At 50.6% G+C, this 19,226-nt stretch overlaps 7 protein-coding genes across 7 annotated transcripts; 3 read left to right on the forward strand and 4 right to left on the reverse strand.

Annotated features, from left to right (window-relative positions):
- Window positions 1–102: 102 nt before the first annotated feature.
- M437DRAFT_67182 (uncharacterized protein) lies at window positions 103–1,455 on the forward strand (the record flags this gene model as incomplete). The annotated part of the gene is made up of 2 exons (XM_041024893.1): window positions 103–120; window positions 256–1,455. The coding sequence occupies 2 exons, from the start codon at window positions 103–105 to the stop codon at window positions 1,453–1,455; spliced, it is 1,218 nt and encodes a 405-aa protein (XP_040878752.1).
- A 438-nt stretch (window positions 1,456–1,893) lies between these two features.
- Window positions 1,894–3,907, reverse strand: M437DRAFT_51663 (P-loop containing nucleoside triphosphate hydrolase protein; the record flags this gene model as incomplete). Its single annotated transcript, XM_041022219.1, has 3 exons — window positions 1,894–2,854; window positions 2,942–3,748; window positions 3,804–3,907. The coding sequence occupies 3 exons, from the start codon at window positions 3,905–3,907 to the stop codon at window positions 1,894–1,896; spliced, it is 1,872 nt and encodes a 623-aa protein (XP_040878753.1).
- Window positions 3,908–4,845: 938 nt separating this feature from the next.
- M437DRAFT_51396 (class I glutamine amidotransferase-like protein) lies at window positions 4,846–5,742 on the reverse strand (the record flags this gene model as incomplete). Its single annotated transcript, XM_041022172.1, has 2 exons — window positions 4,846–5,369; window positions 5,421–5,742. The coding sequence occupies 2 exons, from the start codon at window positions 5,740–5,742 to the stop codon at window positions 4,846–4,848; spliced, it is 846 nt and encodes a 281-aa protein (XP_040878754.1).
- Window positions 5,743–7,143: 1,401 nt separating this feature from the next.
- On the reverse strand, window positions 7,144–9,186 carry M437DRAFT_85682 (WD40 repeat-like protein; the record flags this gene model as incomplete). Its single annotated transcript, XM_041028330.1, has 1 exon — window positions 7,144–9,186. The coding sequence occupies one exon, from the start codon at window positions 9,184–9,186 to the stop codon at window positions 7,144–7,146; it is 2,043 nt and encodes a 680-aa protein (XP_040878755.1).
- A 279-nt stretch (window positions 9,187–9,465) lies between these two features.
- Window positions 9,466–14,847, forward strand: M437DRAFT_51510 (nucleic acid-binding protein; the record flags this gene model as incomplete). Its single annotated transcript, XM_041022195.1, has 2 exons — window positions 9,466–10,770; window positions 10,813–14,847. 2 exons carry the CDS (start codon window positions 9,466–9,468, stop codon window positions 14,845–14,847), a joined length of 5,340 nt encoding a protein of 1,779 aa, XP_040878756.1.
- A 359-nt stretch (window positions 14,848–15,206) lies between these two features.
- M437DRAFT_76398 (cytochrome P450 monooxygenase) lies at window positions 15,207–16,725 on the reverse strand (the record flags this gene model as incomplete). The annotated part of the gene is made up of 2 exons (XM_041026617.1): window positions 15,207–16,607; window positions 16,654–16,725. 2 exons carry the CDS (start codon window positions 16,723–16,725, stop codon window positions 15,207–15,209), a joined length of 1,473 nt encoding a protein of 490 aa, XP_040878757.1.
- An 865-nt stretch (window positions 16,726–17,590) lies between these two features.
- On the forward strand, window positions 17,591–18,707 carry M437DRAFT_51169 (uncharacterized protein; the record flags this gene model as incomplete). The annotated part of the gene is made up of 3 exons (XM_041022140.1): window positions 17,591–17,825; window positions 17,885–18,456; window positions 18,513–18,707. The coding sequence occupies 3 exons, from the start codon at window positions 17,591–17,593 to the stop codon at window positions 18,705–18,707; spliced, it is 1,002 nt and encodes a 333-aa protein (XP_040878758.1).
- Between the last annotated feature and the right edge of the window lie 519 nt (window positions 18,708–19,226).

Genomic DNA, 19,226 nt, shown 5'->3' on the forward strand with positions numbered 1-19,226 from the left:
CATCTGCAAAATCCCTCCATTTCTCTCAAGTCCAAGACGAAATCATCCTTTCTCACGATCTTTCTCTCGAACCATTTTCAACAACGTCTCGCTTCCTTCAACATGAGCGTGATCACGCAAGTAAGTTATCCGCACATGATTTCCTTTATATTCTACCTCTTGTATCAACCATACTCTTATTTCCACCTCCACGATCTCTACGTGGTATTATTCAAGAAGCCACTCGAGCAACAGATCGTTGACCACACATTGTAGGCTGGCATGACTCCTGTTGGTCGCTCAAAAAGACGCGCTCTCCCGCAATGCGTCAGTGCCTGCACACACATCAGAATGGACCGCATCTACGGAAACTGGTCCTGTGATACGTGTCGCAATCCTTCTCCCTTTGGTTGGCTCTACCACTGCACTTCTGATGTCCCAGAGGTGGGAGACTATGCCTTTATCAAGTCCTTGACACACCCTGTCAGCCCAGCTGGAGAAGAACTTCGTCAACTGGGTCTTAGCGAGTCTGTCATCAAGGAATTTGAGAAGGGTGGTTACACCGACGACCAGGTTCAGAAACTCATTCGCCAGAAGCAACACTTGCAACAAGTCTTGGAAAGGGCCACCAAGCCCTTGCCCTCTATCAACCACAAGGCACCCGAATATACCAGCACTATATCAGATGACGTCCGCTGCGACTTCAAAGTCTGTCAGCGCTGCGGTCCTGTACGCAAGGAGCGTTGCTGGATCTCGTTCGAGGCAGTCTTCGAAGATGAAGTCAGACCCATCGACAACTTCGAACTCACAGAGGGTCTCCCCGTGAAGGATGCCCGCATTGCAAAGACCCTTGGACTTTGTACTCCCGTCAAGATGGTGCCCTCTCCCGTTTGGGGCGAATCTCCTATTGGCTCACCAGCCCACTCTGCATCGTCAGGCTACACAAGCGATGGTTTCTCTACTGATGATGATTTCGATGACGAAAGCTGCGAAGACGCTCTGTCATCGGTTTCTCATGAGGGTGAAGCTGGCCTTGAGACACGCGCTGAATACGAAATGCCTCTCGTCACTCTCAGAGACCCTCGCCACGCTCACGCACCCCGCTCCACCATCAGACTTGTCTCCGACTCTGCATCTCATCGCATGCGCCGTACCTCGACCGCCACCAACGACGACTATGACGATTCACCTTCTCACTCATATACTACGACCTCGTCGATCAGCCTCCCTACCATCCCCACGACTACATCATACACAATTCTGCCTGGCTGTGAAGAGACTGTTGAAGAGCTGAGAGCCCAGTACTCACTCAAAGCCATGACAGATCCCGAATGCTACTCTGGCCATTCCTTCGACTTCGCCCCCTCCGTGTCGAGCAGCTCCAGTGTCGGTTCAGAGGTTGCTGTCGCCGGAGGCTTCGCCTTGACTGAAGAAGCCATGGACAACCACACTCCCGACTTGTTCACCAGAGTCTAGAAGCCTCTTCGGCTCACCATAAACAACATCTTATCTCTCAATTCGGCGTTGGAGTGGACCTCGTACTTTCCTGGCGCATAATATACCCCCTTGTTATCCTTTTGGTTGTTGACCAAAAGGTAGAAAGTCACCCACAAGCATGGATGCAGGATTTCCGGAGTACGGCTGGGGGTTATCATAGAGTTGGTGCGAATTAGGTGCATTATTTCTACTTTATTGTTCTATTCTTCGTTCTCGGTTTGCCGGCAGATGGCCTCGATGTCAATACAGTTTGATCGTTTTTTTAATGTGCTCATTTTTGCTTTCAGATATTGCTTTCTCCTTGTTGATTGTCCTTAACTCCCATGAAACGCTATCATACGCATCTGTCCATGCCGAATGTCTAGAGGCTATGTTTTTTCCCCTTGTTCCCATCGTCAAGCACCCATTTTGCATACCTCACTGCTTGTCTCCCACGAGATCCCTCTCAAAGTCCATCTGGATCTCGACAACCTGCTCCAAAGTCTCCAGATCCAACTTCTTGCTGTCGTAGCGAGCAAGACTGGTAGCCGTTCTCACGATGCCCTTGATTTGTCTTCCGTTCAAGTCGTGCACGGCCAATTTATCAAGGCCCTCTTCGTCAACGACCGAACCTTCCTCACCGCCCTCTGCCTTGTCGAGGAAATTCTTCCAGATCTGCTTGCGCGAAGAAGTGTCCAGACCAGTATATTTGAGAGGGACGTGGATGCGCGATTTGAATGCATCGTCAAACGTGTCCACACGGTTGGAAGTGAGGAACAAGATTCCTTGGTAGTATTCCAGCACACGTAGGAAGATAGAGACCAAGGCGTTTCTCTCCATATCGTGCAGAGAACGGCGTTCGAGGAAGACATCTGCTTCGTCGATGAGAAGGACTGCGCGCCATGTACTCGCCATATCCAAGATCTGGGTCAATCGCTGATCGAGCGTGAAACTGTCTGTTCCCAGGTCTCCTGAGGACACCACGTACAAAGGACGTTTGCAGCGTTCAGCTACACATTCTGCAGTTAGAGTCTTTCCTACACCTGGAGGACCGTGCAGCACCAGAACAAGGCCTTTGCCTTTTCCCTTTATGATGTCGTCGAAGTCTGACTTTTGGCAGATGTGTTCGGTGACTAAGGCTTGTACGAGTTTCTTCTGCCGAGGTGCGAGCACGAGTTGGTCGAAACATTGTTCGTTCCATTGTACTGGGGAGAGTTCGTCGATGAACATGTCGATCCACTTTTTGTGGGTGAAGGAGAAACCGTGCACCAAAGCAGACGCGAGAAGACATTGTTCGTCAGTCAAGGGTTTGAAGGATTTTTGGGCAGTGGGCATGAGTTCAGCATCTAGGCGCTTTGGCGACTCGTCGTCGTCGCTGTCGTAGTTGTCTGAGTCGTAGCTGTTGTAGCTATCATCATCAGAGTCGTCGTCGTCGCCGTAGCTAGTATCTCTAGCGAGAATGATGGCCTCGTCTTCGAAAGGAGACACGCTCTTAGCAAGGTCAGGGTTGAGACGATGGTGTGTCAAACAGTCAATAACAACCCTTTCGCTGATGTGGACGCGATTGATATCGTAGTCACCACGAGCGCTGTTGTAGACGTGCTCCAAAGCAATGGCTGCATGCTCGGCAAAGTGGATACCAGCATACTGCTCGAAACGGCGACCTCTTGCAATGAGAGCTTGCTCTACCTCCTCGACTTGAGGGAAGAAGAGACGAGGAACGACATTGAGCTTGCTAATCCCGACGGCTCCCAGGTAGGCAGGAATGCCCATCTGTTCGTTTCGATGACCAAAGCGTTTACCATCAAAGTCCACTTGCTGCAATTGAAGTACCAAGCGAGGGTTTTGACCACACTGGTAGTGAGAGTCCAGCACACGGAAAGCTTGAACCTGACCAAGCACGCGCGCAAATGCAATAGTCTTGGGCTTAAAGACAGTCCACAAATGCTGGTAGCTCATGACGTTTTGCTCACGAAGATTGTTTGCCTCCTGGATCGTCTCGCCAAACTCCTCTTGGATGTGGTTCAGAAGGACTTGGTAGTGGGCTGCTGCTTCAGAGCCAGCTTCGAACTTTTCGCCGAGTGCCTTGATCTCGTCGAGGTAGTGGTAAAGGAGACGGCAAGGCTGTGTCAGAGCAATGTCCTTTGTGTCGAGACTGACGCCAGGGTAAGAGCCGATTGCCTCCTTCAGCAGGTCCTTGAGATGTTGCGAGTTTATCTGAACGACTACTTTGTTGACATTTTTGCCATCTTGTGACATGTATCTTGTCACACAGAGGGCATATTTTGTCCACCTATTCAGAACATTCATCAATCGTGTTCTCGAGCCTATCCAGTCGAATAACTTACCAATCAACCTGATCAGGAACAGCTTTGTCCTCGACTGTCTCGGCGTAATACCACTGATGCTTCTCGCTGTACTTGCGATCGAGGTGCTTCAGCTCTGCCTTCATAGGCTCTGCAGCATCGACCTTTTTCTTTGGGTCGATCTCTTCTTCTGAGGCTTCGCTCTTGTCATCGCCATTCTTATCAGTCTTCTTTTCGGTTGATTCACTTTTGGTGTCGTCTTTTGTGTCGTTGTTGGTGCCGTTGGTTGTGTTTGTCTCGTTCTTGCTGTCGATCTGGCTCTTGACTTCCGAATCGCGCTCTTCTGAGGGCTCAGTCACCTCAAGGATACGTGAAGGCGCCATGGTCTGCGATTCGTTGTTGTAAGATAATGAGATTGGTTGTGATGCAAAGGAAAAAAAGGGAAGTAGTCAGAGAAGACGAGATGATGGTGTTTAAAAAGGTCAGACGACAGTAGAAGTGATGATGAAAGAGAAAGTGATTGAGGGATTAAACAGCGACTTAGAAGTGACTTATAAGTGTTGGACAACTTGGTGAGGCTGAGTTGTGAAGTTGTTGGCAAAGTCGCATTGGCTGCGGTGTCTCGATTGGCGCGGCTGCCTGGTCGCGCGCTGGCTGTATGCAGCCTACCTTTCTTGGTCTGTTCACGGAGGATTCCAACTTCTGCCTATTATTTGTGGGGAAACAGTTGATTAATTGTTTAAGAGAATGAGTCACTCACTGTTGAATAGGACACAGTATTGCACTCGGTGTCGCGATCAAGTGGGTTGTGGGTTGTGCTGCGTGGAACCCATCGCCACACTGGTGGTTGGGAGAAGAATCGCCGAGGTCGAGATGGTCTCACCGGTCGCATTTGACTGTAACGAAGCAGCATATCGCCTGATAGATGCAGTGACTTATATGAAGTCCTCAACATCGGGGCGTAGGCTTCAAGCGCAGAACGATATAATTGCACGGTTTTGCAAGTCTGTTCATATTATCGAATTGAAAGACTGTTTGCCCCTCTTAAAGGATAGCCTTAGTTTGCTATTTGCAACAAAGCCCATCAAGGGATGTCGTTATCGTCGCCATGGAACAAACGTAGAATCGAGCCAGCGACCACCTCGCCATCGTGTTCCATATCAGCCGTCTCCTTGGCTGCACTAGCGTGCTCCATATCCTTGAGACTGCCACTCTCAATGCGCAGATTGATTTGTCGTTTTACCATATCCTCATCGAAGCCAAGATGTCCTTGCGATGTGAAAAGGCGGTCTTTGATGTAGATTCCTTGAACAGCCGTATGTTCCGAGCTTCCCCAAATGTGAACCTTCTGGCCATCCTTAAGCAGATCCGTAGTCTCTGGACTTGGCGGCTTCACAACATGGTCCTGGTGCATTTGGTGTAGTCTTAGTTTTTCTTCCTTTGTCCTGAAGAGTTGTTTTCCGACATCAGTCAAAGAGATGTGAGTATGTGAAAGCTCCCATTTGCCACCCGGGACGGTATCAACTTTTGCTCCAAGCATGCGGCAGAGGATTTGGTGACCGAAGCAGACTCCTGAGAAGCGAATATCGGGACGATGTTGCCATAGATCTATTGCCGTTAGCGATTGTCTGCTAAATAAGACCCAGCATCACTTCATACCTTGCAGTAGTTTCATAAGTTTGAGGATCCATTCGTCATTGCCATGAGCATCATACATGCTTCCCGTAATCAAAATAGCGTGGACGTCTTTCATCTCATCCACAGTAGGCACTCTTCCGCCCTTGGGCTCGACAACGAACTTTATGGCTGTCTCGATCCCAAGCTGTGGGTCGTGGTTGTCGCCAGCAGCCTTGAATAATCTGTCGAGCACGTCTCCAAATGTTCCCTTGTCTTTATGGTCCTCAGGATGCGGCTCATCTGTCTCGAACACCATCATCCGAACCTTGTTTGGGGCTTCGGAGCCTGAGAACTTGTCGTGCATATTTCTGACCGAGTTCGTGAACCGTCTATTCTGGTGAGAGGCAATGCGATTATTGTACGCTGTCTGAGGCGAGCGGAGAGGAGCAGTGTAGTTACAGAATTGACGTTGAAGCGATGAAAATACTTGGGAGCGAGCACGAACCGCGCAATGCACGAAAAAGTACGACATGGAATTCTATAGATCGTATAAGAGCCACAGGGTTCTTGTTATGACTTACATGGTCATCGAGATGATACTAAGTTTCGCTCCAACGTCGTCATCGACAGTCAAAGAACGTGGATGCCAGTACGTAAAAGCCAAGACCGTTACATCTTGGTATGGAGTCAATGCTAGCCAGAAGGAGAGAACATCATGGCCCTTCAAGCTGGTATAGGTGCTCGGCTGGTGTCATAGTCGCCCTGTGCGAGGTCTTTCGCGATCATGGCTAGCCACAGTGAGTCCTGACTACGCGATGTCGATGTAGCTGATCGACGGTCGCGCGACGCCTTCTGCGCTCTTTGGAGCGTCTTGCTCTGTCGGCATGTTGAGATGCTTAGAAAGTCCACGACGACTTCACAGATGTGAAAGACAATACAGGCGGCGAGAGTCGAGCTTCGAGGAAGGAAGTGTGAAGGACAAGGTCGCGAAAATTGACTGATAAGAAAGATGCAACCTTCTGGACGTTGATAGGGCTGCTAGTGAGGGGGCGTTAAGCATTCGTTCTCAACACACAGAGACTGCTGTCAACATGAGAGCACTCCCTTCACGATCGCAAGAATGCAAGCACGAGTGATTCCTGGTCAAGACTTCTTTGACAACAAGGTACAGCTTGGAGATTGCAGAAGCTGATCCTGTCTGCCTGCATTCGTGTTTCTTCGCGAGCTTGACAGTAGCGACGGTATTTATCCCATGTATTGTGGAGTGTTGTTCAATAGAACACATGATCGAAACGAACATTTGTCTCTAGACGTCGAGAAACAAGACCTATGGGCATGAAACGCTGTAGCATCCACCTCGATATCTCTGAGCGATCTCTGACAGAGTTTCACTGAGATATAGTCAGAAGTAAAGCGACAACAGTGGTTATACTGCTCGAAGTGCTGGTTGAAGGTATCACCCTGGTCATCGCTCATGCATCGAGCATTAGTTTTATGCAAATCAGCTTGCATCTGAGGTATTATGGTCCAAGGAAGCAATAGTCTGGTTCATAATACATATTATTCTTTAAGCTACCTAACAACTCTATCTAAAAGCAAGAGAAGAGTGCAGTCTTCAGCGCTACGCTATGAGCCATCATGGCATTGGGTATCCTTGTCCAAAATGGAACAAACAAGACAGAAAAACAAATCGTAACATGCCATCCTCGAACAACCACCCTAGTAATCCTGATTGTGTTGATGCGAACATTGTGTTGTTCGTTCGTTAACCCTCTTCCTCATCATATCCTTCGACATCTGCCCATCCCCAACCCCAACGAGCACCTTGACCCTCGCCGCAGATTCTCATCTCTCTTGCAGCATTGCGGTCCTTCTCTCGCCAGCACCTTGCTGTGAAGTTGTCGCCCAGTGTGACGAGCTCACCTTCAGTACTCCATGCCAAGCTTGTGACCTCAGAAGTGCCATGAGCTCGGATCAATGCAGTACCCTGAGTGTAGATAGGCAGCGAAGTGTCCTGATACTTCCCTATGGATCCGATTCGTGAACGGAAACCTGAGCCCTCATCATGATCACCAGCAGGAGTAGAGGTGCCTGAGCTAGGGAGTTGAATTTGCTTCTTCTGCAGAAGAGACTCGTCTGTGGGAAACAGGACAGCACAGCCTTCGCGACTGCCAACAGCAAGCATCTCTGGCTGAGATATAGTAGCAGGGCGCAGCGCAGACTTGACGTAGAAGGAAGTTGACCTGAACATAGGGTGACGGAAACCGTACAATGGTCCAATGCCAGTAAGGCCTTGTCGAGGTCGGAACCACTTTGAAGCTTGTGTGTTGTTAGAGGCTTCATACTCAGGAGCAGAGCCTAAGATGAGATGATTGGTCGAGTAGGCGTAGACAGTGCTATCACGACACAGTGCGTAGAAGCGGCTACCATCACCACTCAATGACAGACTACTAATGCCGTATTGACGGTTCTTGATATGCGCCTCTGGTTCACGGGTGCTCGAGACGGGGACTGAACTGAAACGTGAAGGGCCACCTCGACGAGATGTGTATTTACCACGAAGATCCCACAATTTGATGCTGGCGTTTGCTTCAGTCGCGGTGAGCAGCAAGTGGGAGCGTGAGTCAGATAGGAAGGACAAAGCAGTGATGGAAACATCCGAACGCTCGTGCTGCAGACCGTGAGCGTCACGCATGCTGTTGACAGACGAGGCATACGTGATGGTGTTATTGTGAGGACGTGGAACATTTTCCATGCCATTACCGGACTCGAAGCTGACAGCAAAATCTGCGACTGGAGCATCCTGACCGCGACAACGCAAGTCCCAAATCATGACACTGCCATCGCGACTCGAGGTTGCGACAATGCTGTCGTTGCCAGGCTGAAAACGAACCTGCTTGACGGAGGATGTGTGGCTGCGCATAATGTAGCGTGTTTGTTGAGTGTGCATATCAACAATCCGGGATGTCTGATCACCAGAACCAGTAGCAAACAGATAGTCGTCAGAGGAGAAAGCCATGTCCATGATAGCGTTGCGGTGAGGTTTGAAGCTAACATGGTGCTGGGAGAAGGAGTTGTCAGCATGGGACGAGTCGATCAGCCTCACACCACCCTCCTCATCGCCGATAGCAACGAGAGAATTGGTATTGCAACGAGTGACACAGAAAGGTAGAGCGTCACCACGATAGCTGTGGCAGTCATCAGGGCGGGAGTAAAAGTCAGCGGTTTGGGCACGCCAGTCTGGAACACAGTGGTCTTGAATTCTGCCGCGGCCGATACTTCTTGAGCCACCGAAGCTTCGTTGCAAGATACGGCTGCTTGATCCAGCGTTGTGTAGGCGTGTGATGGGGGTCGGGTAATGCTTTTCTTCTTCCTCTTCCTCTTCGTCCTCTTCGTCGATATCTGAAGCGTCGAGATCGTAGTGCTGCTGATGAGAAAGGTTGGAAGGGTGGTAGTCAAGTGGTCTTAATGGCGAAGAATCGAGTGGCTGAACAGGCGAGCTGTCGGGAGTGGGTAAGATCTTTCTTTTCTTTCGTGGCGTCTCGAATTGAGGGAGGTCGTGGAAGCCATTGAACTTGACTTGATTGACAGCGTTCTTGGTGATGTCCTTGAGTCTCTTGTTTGATTTGGAGTTGGTCGATGAACGGGATGTGATGGGAGTAAAGAACCTCGTGAAGCGTCGAGGTGTGATGGAAGGCTGGCCCTTAGGTCTGCTGCTCGCCCGGACTGGCGAAGATGCAGGAAGGGGAGAGCTGGGCAAAGCAGCATTGCTGCTCTGAGATGAAGGCAGCATGTCTATATCAGACATGGTGCAACACGGTGATATCAATACTCGATACCAAAAGGTACAACACGAACGAGTTGGTACTTTCAAACTTCCGCCACGAAGAGACGCGACGATGCACGACCTCGACGCGTGCAGCAAATCAATTTAGCTGAAGACGTGCTGGCGTCGGAGCTGTCGGCGTTTCGGGGCTTGGCCGCATCTGCAGCTCCAGATTTTTGAGTCCGTGCGGCGTCTTGAACCAAAAATTATCTTGCAGGCGATATAGATTTCCATTTCTAGATATTCCCGTGGTTATCAGCCATGGCTCCCATTAAACGAAAGGCTCAGACCGAGGAGCGCGATGTGAAGCGCTCCAAGGCTGACAGCTCCGCTCCGGCTAAGAAGAGACAACCTCCGGAGACCAAGGAACAAGGCGACAGAAACCCCGTCAAGGCCTCGATTCTATCACAAGAAGAGCGCGCTTTCCCCCGTGGTGGTGCCAGTGTCTTGACCCCTCTGGAACACAAGCAGATCAAGATTCAGGCCGAACGCGACGTCCTTTTCGAGCAATCTGGTGCAAAGAAGCAAAAATCAGACGCCTTCTCTGACGACGACGACGATGAAGATGCTGCTGCTGGCGCCGAGACCGGTGCTGCTCCCAAGAAGAAGAGAAAGACAAAGGCCGATAAGAGAGCTGCTAAGGCCGCTGAGGACGACAAGCCCACCATCAAGATTCATGGCCTGAGCTACAAGAACATTGCTGTTGGCACTCTGGTACTCGGTCAGATCACTGAAATTACATCGCGCGATGTTGCTCTTGCCCTACCCAACAACCTCACAGGTTTCATCCCATTGACGGCAATCTCGGAAAAGGTCAACCAGAAGATTGAGGCTCTGCTGGCTCAGGCCGATGAGGATGTCAAAGACGAGAGCGAAGACGAAGATGACGACGATCTCGACCTCAAGTCACTATTCCACGTGGGTCAATGGCTCAGAGCAATTGTCACCTCGACCGCCGACGAAACCGCCGTCAATGGCCTGCGCAAATCAAAGAAGAGAATTGAACTCTCCGTCGACCCGAAACAAGTCAACGTCGGACTTGACACCTCAAATCTCCCCGTCCACGGAACTCTCCAAGCCTCGGTCCGCAGTGTAGAAGATCACGGTCTGGTCATGGATCTGGGTCTGGAAGATGACTCTGTCAGAGGTTTCGTGTCCAAGAAAGAGCTAGGAAAGGTTTTCGAAATCTCGAAGGTCCACGAGGGCCAGGTTATGCTTTGCGTTGTTACTGGAAAGGCTTCGGACAACAAGGTTATCAAGCTAGCTCCTGATTTCACAAAGATGGGCGACATCAACAAGCACTGTCTATCAGATGCTCCCACGATCGATGCTTTCCTACCTGGTACCGCCGTCGAGGTCCTTATCACCGAATCCAGCCGTGGAGGTATTGCAACAAAGGTCATGGGCATGCTCGACGCAACAGCAGATGTCATTCACTCAGGCGCTGGTGCTCGCGTAGACGACGTCTCGAAGAAGTACAAGATCGGCTCCAAGGTCAAGGCTCGTGTCATCTGCACTTTCCACACAAGCGAGACCAAGAAGATTGGTATCTCTTTCCTCGACCACGTCAAGACCTTCAAGGCATTCGTTCTTGGTAGTGAGAAGAAGGCCGACAAGATTGGTCCCTCATCAATAGTCGAAGATGCCCAGGTCGTGCATGTCGAGCCCGCAATGGGTCTTTTCCTCAAGCTCACTGGCTCTTCAAACCCTGGTTTTGCTCACATTTCTAGAATCTCTGAAAAGAAGATCGACACACTTTCCGAGACCATCGGCCAATACAAGCTCGAATCTACTCACCGCGCCAGAGTCCTTGGTTTCAACCCTGTCGATGCTGTCTACAATGTTTCTCTTGAGCAGAAGATTCTGGATCAGCCTTTCTTGCGCATCGAAGATGTCGAGGTTGGCCAAGTCGTCAAGGCGACTGTCAACAAGATCATTCTTGGAGCTAAGGGTGTTACTGGTGTCCTGGTCCAGCTTGCCGATGGCATCGACGGTTTGGTCCCCGAGTCGCACATGGCCGACGTGAAATTGCAACATTCTGAGAAGAAGTTCAGAGAAGGTTTCCCTGTTACTGCTCGTGTTCTTACCGTCGACCCCGAGAAGAACCAGATCCGCTTGACACTCAAGAAGACTCTCGTAAACGCTGAGGCAAAGATCTGGAAGTCATACGAGGACATCAACGTTGGGGATGAAGCACCTGGTACTATCATTAACATCAAGCCCAACGGTGCTGTTGTTCAGTTCTACGGCAAGGTTAGAGCATGGCTCCCAGTCGCTGAGATGAGCGAGGCATACATCTCGGACCCTTCACAACACTTCAGACAAGGTCAAACTGTCATGGTTCACGCTATCTCTGTTGACGCTGAGAACAACGAGCTCAAGGTTTCCTGCAAGGATGCTTCCGCTTTCGGTAAAGATGAAGAATCCGCCTGGAATGACCTGAAGGAGGGCCAATTGATCAATGCGTCTGTTACCGAAGTCACTGGTGAGAGCGTCATGCTCGACTTGAAAGGCTCAAATCTCAAGGGTACTCTCCGCCTGACTCATCTTACCGATGGATCCGAGGCAAAGAACAAATCTACTCTGAAGCAGATCAGAGTTGGTCAGAAGCTGAACGAGCTCGTTGTCTTGGAGAAGCTTGACAGAAGACACTTGGTCATCCTGAGTAACAAGCCTAGCTTGGTCAGGGCCGCTAACGCCAAGACTCTGGTTAGTGATTTCAAGAGCCTGTCACAAGGCAAGGAGCTCAGTGGTTTCGTACGCAACATTACACCCGATGGTGTATTCGTTGAGTTCGCCGCTGGTCTTGTCGGTTTCATGCCCAAGACTCAGATAACACAAGAGAAGCTTGCATTGCCTGCATTTGGCCTGCGCAAAGACCAGTCAATCTCGGCCAGAGTGTTGTCTGTCAACAATGACTCTAAGCGCTTTGTCCTCACCATTCTCCCCGAGGAGAAGAAGGAGGAGAAGCCTCAAACCGCTGCACCTACTACCGTTACCAACCCTGTGGACGGAGTGTCAACTTCGCTCACTGATTTCACACTTGGCAAGGAGACACAGGCTCGCATTGTTTCCATCAAGGACACTCAGCTTAACGTTCTACTTGCCGACAACATCCAAGGTCGTATTGATGTCTCTGAGGTTTTCAACAGCTGGGAAGATATCAAGGACAGAAAGAAGCCTCTGCAGAAGTTCAAGGCCAAGCAGGTTATCCCCGTCAAGGTTCTTGGTATCCACGACGCCCGCAACCACCGCTTCCTGCCAATCACTCACCGCCATTCTCGTGTCCCCGTTCTCGAGCTTACTGCCAAGACCAACACTACTCTCAAGTCCGAGTCTGACATTTTGACTCTTGATCAGGTCAAGGTTGACTCTACCTGGATCGCCTACGTCAACAACATCGGTGACAAGTGCTTGTGGGCAAACTTGTCTCCCAACGTCCGTGGTCGCATTGATCTGCTCGATGTCTCGGATGACGTCTCACTCCTCCAAGACATTCCCAAGAACTTCCCTGTCGGTTCTGCCATCCGCGTGAAGGTCAAGAGTGTTGACGCTGCTGCCAATCGTCTGGATCTCGTTGGCGCCTCTGCTGCTTCGTCAGCTCCCGTCACTCTCAAGACTCTCACCGATGGTCAAATCCTTGCTGGAAAGGTCACCAAGGTCAGCGAGCGCAATGTCATTGTCCAGCTGAGCGACTCTGTTTCTGGTATTGTCACCTTGACCGAGTTGTCTGATGACTTCACCGAGGCCAACCCTACCACACACAGCAGAGGCGACATCGTCCGTGTTTGCGTTTCCGCCGTCGACCTTCCCAACAAGCGTGTCTACCTCAGCATGCGTCCTTCTAAGGTTCTCAGCTCCGCACTGCTCGTCGAGGATCGTCAGATCACCTCGATCCCTCAATTGGCTGTCAATGATGTCGTTCGCGGTTTCGTCAAGGCTGTCACCGAGAAGGGTGTCATTGTCAACCTCGGCCCCCGTGTCGATGCTTTCGTCCGTATCTCTGATCTGTCTGACCAGTTTGTGAAGGACTGGAAGTCAGCAGTCGAGATTGACCAGCTCGTCAAGGGTAAGATTCTGCAGGTCGATGCCAACCTCAACCACGTCCAGATGAGCTTGAAGCAGTCTCACGTTGACAAGGATTATGTTCCTGCCAACTCGTTTGCTGATCTCAAGGTTGGTCAGTTCGTCACTGGTAAGGTGAGAAAGGTTGAGGACTTTGGCGTCTTCATTGATGTTGACAACACTATTCCTCGTGTCAGTGGTCTGTGCCACAAGAGTCAGATCGCCGACTCTGCCGTTGAGGATGTCAAGAAGCTCTATGATGCTGGTGATCTTGTCAAGGCTAAGGTCTTGCACATCGACACTGAAAAGCGCCGCATCAGTTTCGGTTTAAAGGCATCGTACTTCAAGGACCTTGATGGTGATGAAGAGATGGAAGACGAGGATGAGGATGACGAATCTGACGGCGAGGGCGTTGCTCTTGACGATGATGCCTCCGAGTCTGACGATGGTGTTGACATCGACATGTCTAACGTTCAAGACATGGAAAGCGACGAGGAAGCTGCATCCGACGAAGAGATGAGCGAAGATGATGCACCCACCAACCGCAAGTCTATTCTTGGTGGTCTCACTACCTCCGGCTTTGACTGGAGTGGTGCTTCTGCCCTTGACAACGACGGCGCTATGTCAGATGCCGAAGAAGCCTCCGCACCGCTCAAGAAACGTAAGCGCAAGGCTGCTATTCAAGTCGACCAGACTGGCGACCTTGACGCCAATGGCCCTCAGTCCGTTGCCGACTTCGAACGTATGTTGCTCACATCTCCCTCCGACTCGTCGCTCTGGATCCAATATATGGCCTTCCAGCTCGGCCTGTCCGAAGTCCAAAAAGCCCGCGACATCGGTCAACGCGCCCTCCGTACCATCCACCTTCGCGAGCAAGACGAGAAGCAAAACGTCTGGGTTGCCCTGCTGAACTTGGAAGTCGCCTACGGCGATGCCGACTCCGTAGACGCCACCTTCAAGGAAGCCTGCAAGGTGCAAGACAGCTTCACCATGCACGAAAAGCTCGCCGCCATCTACACCTCGTCTGGCGACTTCCGCGCCGCCGAAAAGATCTTCGAGGCCATGGCATCCACAAAGTCCTTCCGTCCCAACCCTAACCTCTGGCTCAACTACGCAACCTTCCTGTTCGAAAAACGCGATGCTGCTTCCCAAGCTCGCGCACTTCTTCCTCGCGCTTTGCAGTCTGTGCCTTCCCACGAGCACCGCAACCTCACTGCCAAATTCGCAGCTCTCGAGTTCCGCACGAGTACCGGCGAGCCCGAGCGCGCACGCACAATCTTCGAGTCTATGCTCACGCAATGGACGAAATGGACTCAAGGCTGGGATATGTGGTGCGATCTTGAACGCAGCCTCGCCAAGCAAACTGGCAAGTCTGAAGACGTGGAACGTGTCCGTGATTTGTTTGAGCGCATGGCAAACGGCAAGATGAAGAAGCGTCGTGCTAGATTTGTGTTCAAGCGCTGGTTGGAGTTTGAAGAGGAGCAGGGAGATGCTAAGCATGTTGAAGCTGTCAAGGCTAGAGCCAAGGCTTTCGTCGAGAAGATGCAGAGTGGTGAGGATGAGGAGATGGAGGAGTAGAAATGCATTGTCACTGAAGCAGTGAGCGGAGTGAACATAAAATTCATGGCGTTGTTGGGGGACCCTAAAGCTGTTTATACCTTTTTTTTTCTCCTTCTTTTTTCTTTCGTATCGATATTATTCTCTCTCAACATGAATTGTATCAACCTCAGATGTTGTTGTCTTTGTATGTGATGCGTGAGTCGGGAGTATGGGATTGTGTCCTACACTACTCTCCATGTCGCACCAGCTACAACCACGGCATCATGCTAGGTCCTGTATCTAAGAAGCCGTTGACTCAAAATGTGCCTCTACTATATATCCAACCTCGACAAGATACTCAGCTAAAGAAACCAACAAACCCCAAGAACTAATAATCTTTACAGCACAATCTCACACTTATGTGCCTTGGGCGCAATCAAAAAGTGATTGACAGGCCTCATACTCTCATCCGTCGTGCTAGCCGCCAACCTCGCCCCCTTACACTCACGGAAAAACGTCGCAGCTGCCAACCTCAACTCCATCCTTGCAAGGTGCAAGCCAATACAAATCCTGCTTCCAGCACCAAAAGGCGCAAATACTGCTTTAGCTAGAGGAGAAAGCTCGTTGGGAGGTAGCCAACGTGTGTGGTCGAAGGTATCGGGGTTTGGAAAGAGGTGGGGGGAGCGGTGGAGGGAGTAGGCTTGTGTGCCGACGATCGTACCGGCGGGGATGAAGTGGGAGCATAGGGTTATGCCTCCTTTGGGGGTGAGGCGGGGAAGGGTTGCTGGTGCTGCGCCGTAGAGACGGAGGGTTTCTTCGATTACGGCGTTGAGGAGCGGGAGTCGCTCGAGTGATGTATCGGTGAGTGGACCATCGACTGTGCTGACTTCTTCCTCAAGAGCCTTTTGTAGTGTGGGTTGCTTCAGCACACACCATGTGAGATATGTCAGTGTAATGCCTGTGGTATCCGAGCCGGCGACAATCAGATTGCCGGCTTCTGCTTGAATGTCTTCGTCTGTCAGAGTTCCATCGCCCTTCTCGGCTTCGCTGATGGCAGTAGCGAAAATATTCGAGGTACCGAAATCTTGGGCTTTGCTGTTCTTAACTGCTAGACGGCCTTGGTCGAGCAAAACTTCGTTGGCGTAGAAGATGTCTTTCATGGCAGCGAAGGGCAATCTACGGCCAATCCAGTATACCAAAGGCAACTCCCAGCTAATTGCAGAACAGATCGACGCTGTCTCCAGAGCGACAATGTACGGTACTCTCGCACCGCTCTCAAGCATGTGGAAGGATTCGCCAAACATCAGGTGGGCAGCGACATCTGTAGCGAGATAGGTCCACCACTTGAGGACATCAGCTGTTCCAGAGGTAGCATCAGCCTTAATACGAGCAATAGCCATATTAACCCTTTCACGAACAACATTCTCCCACTGCTCACGAAGGTGTCTCTGACTAAATCCTTTAGCCAATAACTTTCTTCTAGCAGCATGATCCTTTGGATTAGTCATTTGAAAGACTCCAGGACTCTTTCCAGGTCCACTGGTGCTCAGATACTCATACCAAGGGGTCTTTGTGAATCCGGAGCCAATCTTGTGTATATCCTTGAAACTAGCAGGGTCGTTGACGGCGACTTCATTGGGTGTGATGCGGACAATTGGACCGTACTTTTGGTGGAGTGCGTGAATGTAGTCTGCTCGAGTACCACTGAGGACGGCTATCTTCAGACGCCAATTGACAAAGGCAGCATGCCATGGGCCTGGTATACCACGAAGGGGAGTGAAGAAAGCTCGATGCACAAGCTAGGCGTGTCAGATAGGTACATCGGAGAGCATTGAGTAGGCGAACCTTGTACGAGATGTAAATGAACGTGACAGCGAGATAGATGGCCGCAATGTTAGAGTATGAGAATTGTGCCATGGTTAGCGACAATACACAGTTTTAAACTTGACCAAGGACATGGCGAGGAGGGAGACGAAGCAGTCAGTCTTTATAGAGGCGTGCAAGGATTGAGAGGGATAGCATGCAGACCCAATATCCTATTGTGCATGGTTGAAAGGCATGTGGGCACTTTGTATGTGGAGCCGTCGGAAGGCATAGTTGCCGTGACCGAGGAGTATGGTGACCTACCACTTGGTGTTCGAGATGCAACTGCCTTGAACAGGGCTGTAAAGTATATGAGAGCCCCGCACTGTGAGCGAGCCCACGAAATAGAGGTCATGCCCACCTTGTCTTTCTCTCCATGTTTCAGGTGGATTTTGTGGCTTTTCTGGGGGAGGAATCGATGAGCAAAAGCGGGTTTCGGAGTTTGATGAGATGAACCTGGTTCCGGCTTTTGATTGATAGCTTCTTGCGTCCAGCGATATATTGCACTTGTTCAACAAACGTGATATCAACAAAAGATTGACGTAGGTTGTGATATGATATTGATGCTGCAGCAGTAGAGACTCGAGAGCGGGAAGTGGAGTGATTGGGTTCTGGCGACGGAGAAGGGTGCCAAGGCTGGTTGCTTAGCGGGCCGCGGACTGCAGGGACTTTTGCTTGAGTTTGAGGCTTTGCCGTCGTCATGTGCCTGAAAATAGGAGTCACCCTGTCCAAGACGAGTCCTCGGAGCGTTTCCCATTTTTGTTACCCCTCGAGACAGGCGCCGTCTGGCATCCATCTCGCCCAACTTTCGCTCGCTCTATACCGCCAGTCGCTCACTACCAAATTCACAAATACCACGCACTACACCACAGACACTCCGATCGCTTCAACTCGCACCAAACAATAGAGCAAAAGGAGGATGGGTTTCGGCGATTTTGACTCGCTATGCAAGCAGGTGGCCTTGCCGCTTTGCACAATGGTCGGCAGCAATAGCGTCGACGGAACCAAGGGCATACAACCAGCCTGCTACTCGCGAACAATCGAGGTCGCCAACACGGTCATCTTTCAGGGCGCTGATGGCATCGCCCACATCTGCGCCCTGCTCATGACCGTCATCATGATCGTCCACGTTCGCAGCAAGTTCACCGCCGTCGGTATGTCGCTGCCACCACTCTGTGCCAAACCCTTCCGTCCCAGCTGACAGCGATTCCAGGTCGTAAGGAGATCATCAGTTTCTTCTGGAGCTACTTCCTGCTCACCATCGTCTCGCTACTCGTCGACTGCGGCGTCGTTCCTCCTGGCTCCGGCGCATATCCCTGGTTCGTCGCTGTCCAATGTGGTCTTTCTTCCGCTACTTGCGTCTCCCTCATGATTGCCGGATTTGTCGGATTCCAGTTATATGAAGATGGTACATTCTTGAGTGTCTGGCTGCTCAGAATCTGCTCTGCCACAATGTTCGCCATCACTTTCATCATCAGCATCTTGACCTTCAAGGGCTGGGCTGGCCTGGGCCCCGACAATACTGTTGGCCTTTTTGTCGTCCTATACATTTTCAACGCCATCTTCCTCGTCGTTTATATTGTCATGCAGATCCTGCTTGTAGTTGGCACGCTCCAAGACAGATGGCCACTGGGCCACATTGCCTTTGGCGTCTTCTTCTTCATCGTGGGCCAGGTGCTCATGTACGCATTCGGCAAATCTGTTTGCGAAGGCGTCTCTCACTACTTGGATGGCCTCCTCTTTGCTACCGTCTGTAACCTTCTTGCAGTCATGATGATCTACAAGGTAAGCACTTCTCTCATTCCTCTCTCGCTTATCATGTACTAACAATTTTCGAATAGTTCTGGGACTCTATTACCAAAGAAGACCTTGAGTTCTCTGTTGGAGCGAAGAACAACAACTGGGACCTCAAGGCCCAACTTCTCAACGAGGAGGAGAAGAGAGCCACCATGTACATGGACAGCGAGTACGACAGCAGTCTGTACTACCAAGCTCCTCGCCAACACTCCATGTACGGAAGCTCTAATGGCAACTAAGCACATGTTCCATCAGTGGAATCAACACACGAAGCGTCATTTTCGTTATCATAGAAAAGCATCGCGCACGGCGTCACGAGTTTTATTCTTTTAATGATCATCCATAGTTTTCAAATTCGGTAATGGGGTGGAGGGAGCATATTTGGCATATTGGCATTAGTAGCTACACGTAATGTACAAGACCACAGTCCTTGAAGGATGTGGCAATTGTAATAGCATGCATCCACATTCCTGTTTCCACTCATCGAATCCAGAGGCATTCTCGATTATGCCTTTCACACTGTTCTCAACATTTTTTTTTTCTGAAACACCACGAATCTTCGTACTTGCTTTTGTTCCCAACCCCACGCAAGGCAACCTCTGGGCCGTACCTTCCGCCGGCCCATTTGGCATCCGACATGTTTCTTTGCTAATCACAAGCGACCTGAATCGTCATGATCTTCGACTCCAATCAGCGAACATGATCAAGGACTTGTTGTAAATATGAACAAAAATTCAACTCATCCTCAGCAGCCGACT

The sequence above is a fragment of the Aureobasidium melanogenum genome (genome assembly GCF_000721775.1).
Source record: "Aureobasidium melanogenum CBS 110374 unplaced genomic scaffold scaffold_14, whole genome shotgun sequence".
In the NCBI taxonomy this organism is placed as follows: Eukaryota; Fungi; Ascomycota; class Dothideomycetes; order Dothideales; family Saccotheciaceae; genus Aureobasidium; species Aureobasidium melanogenum.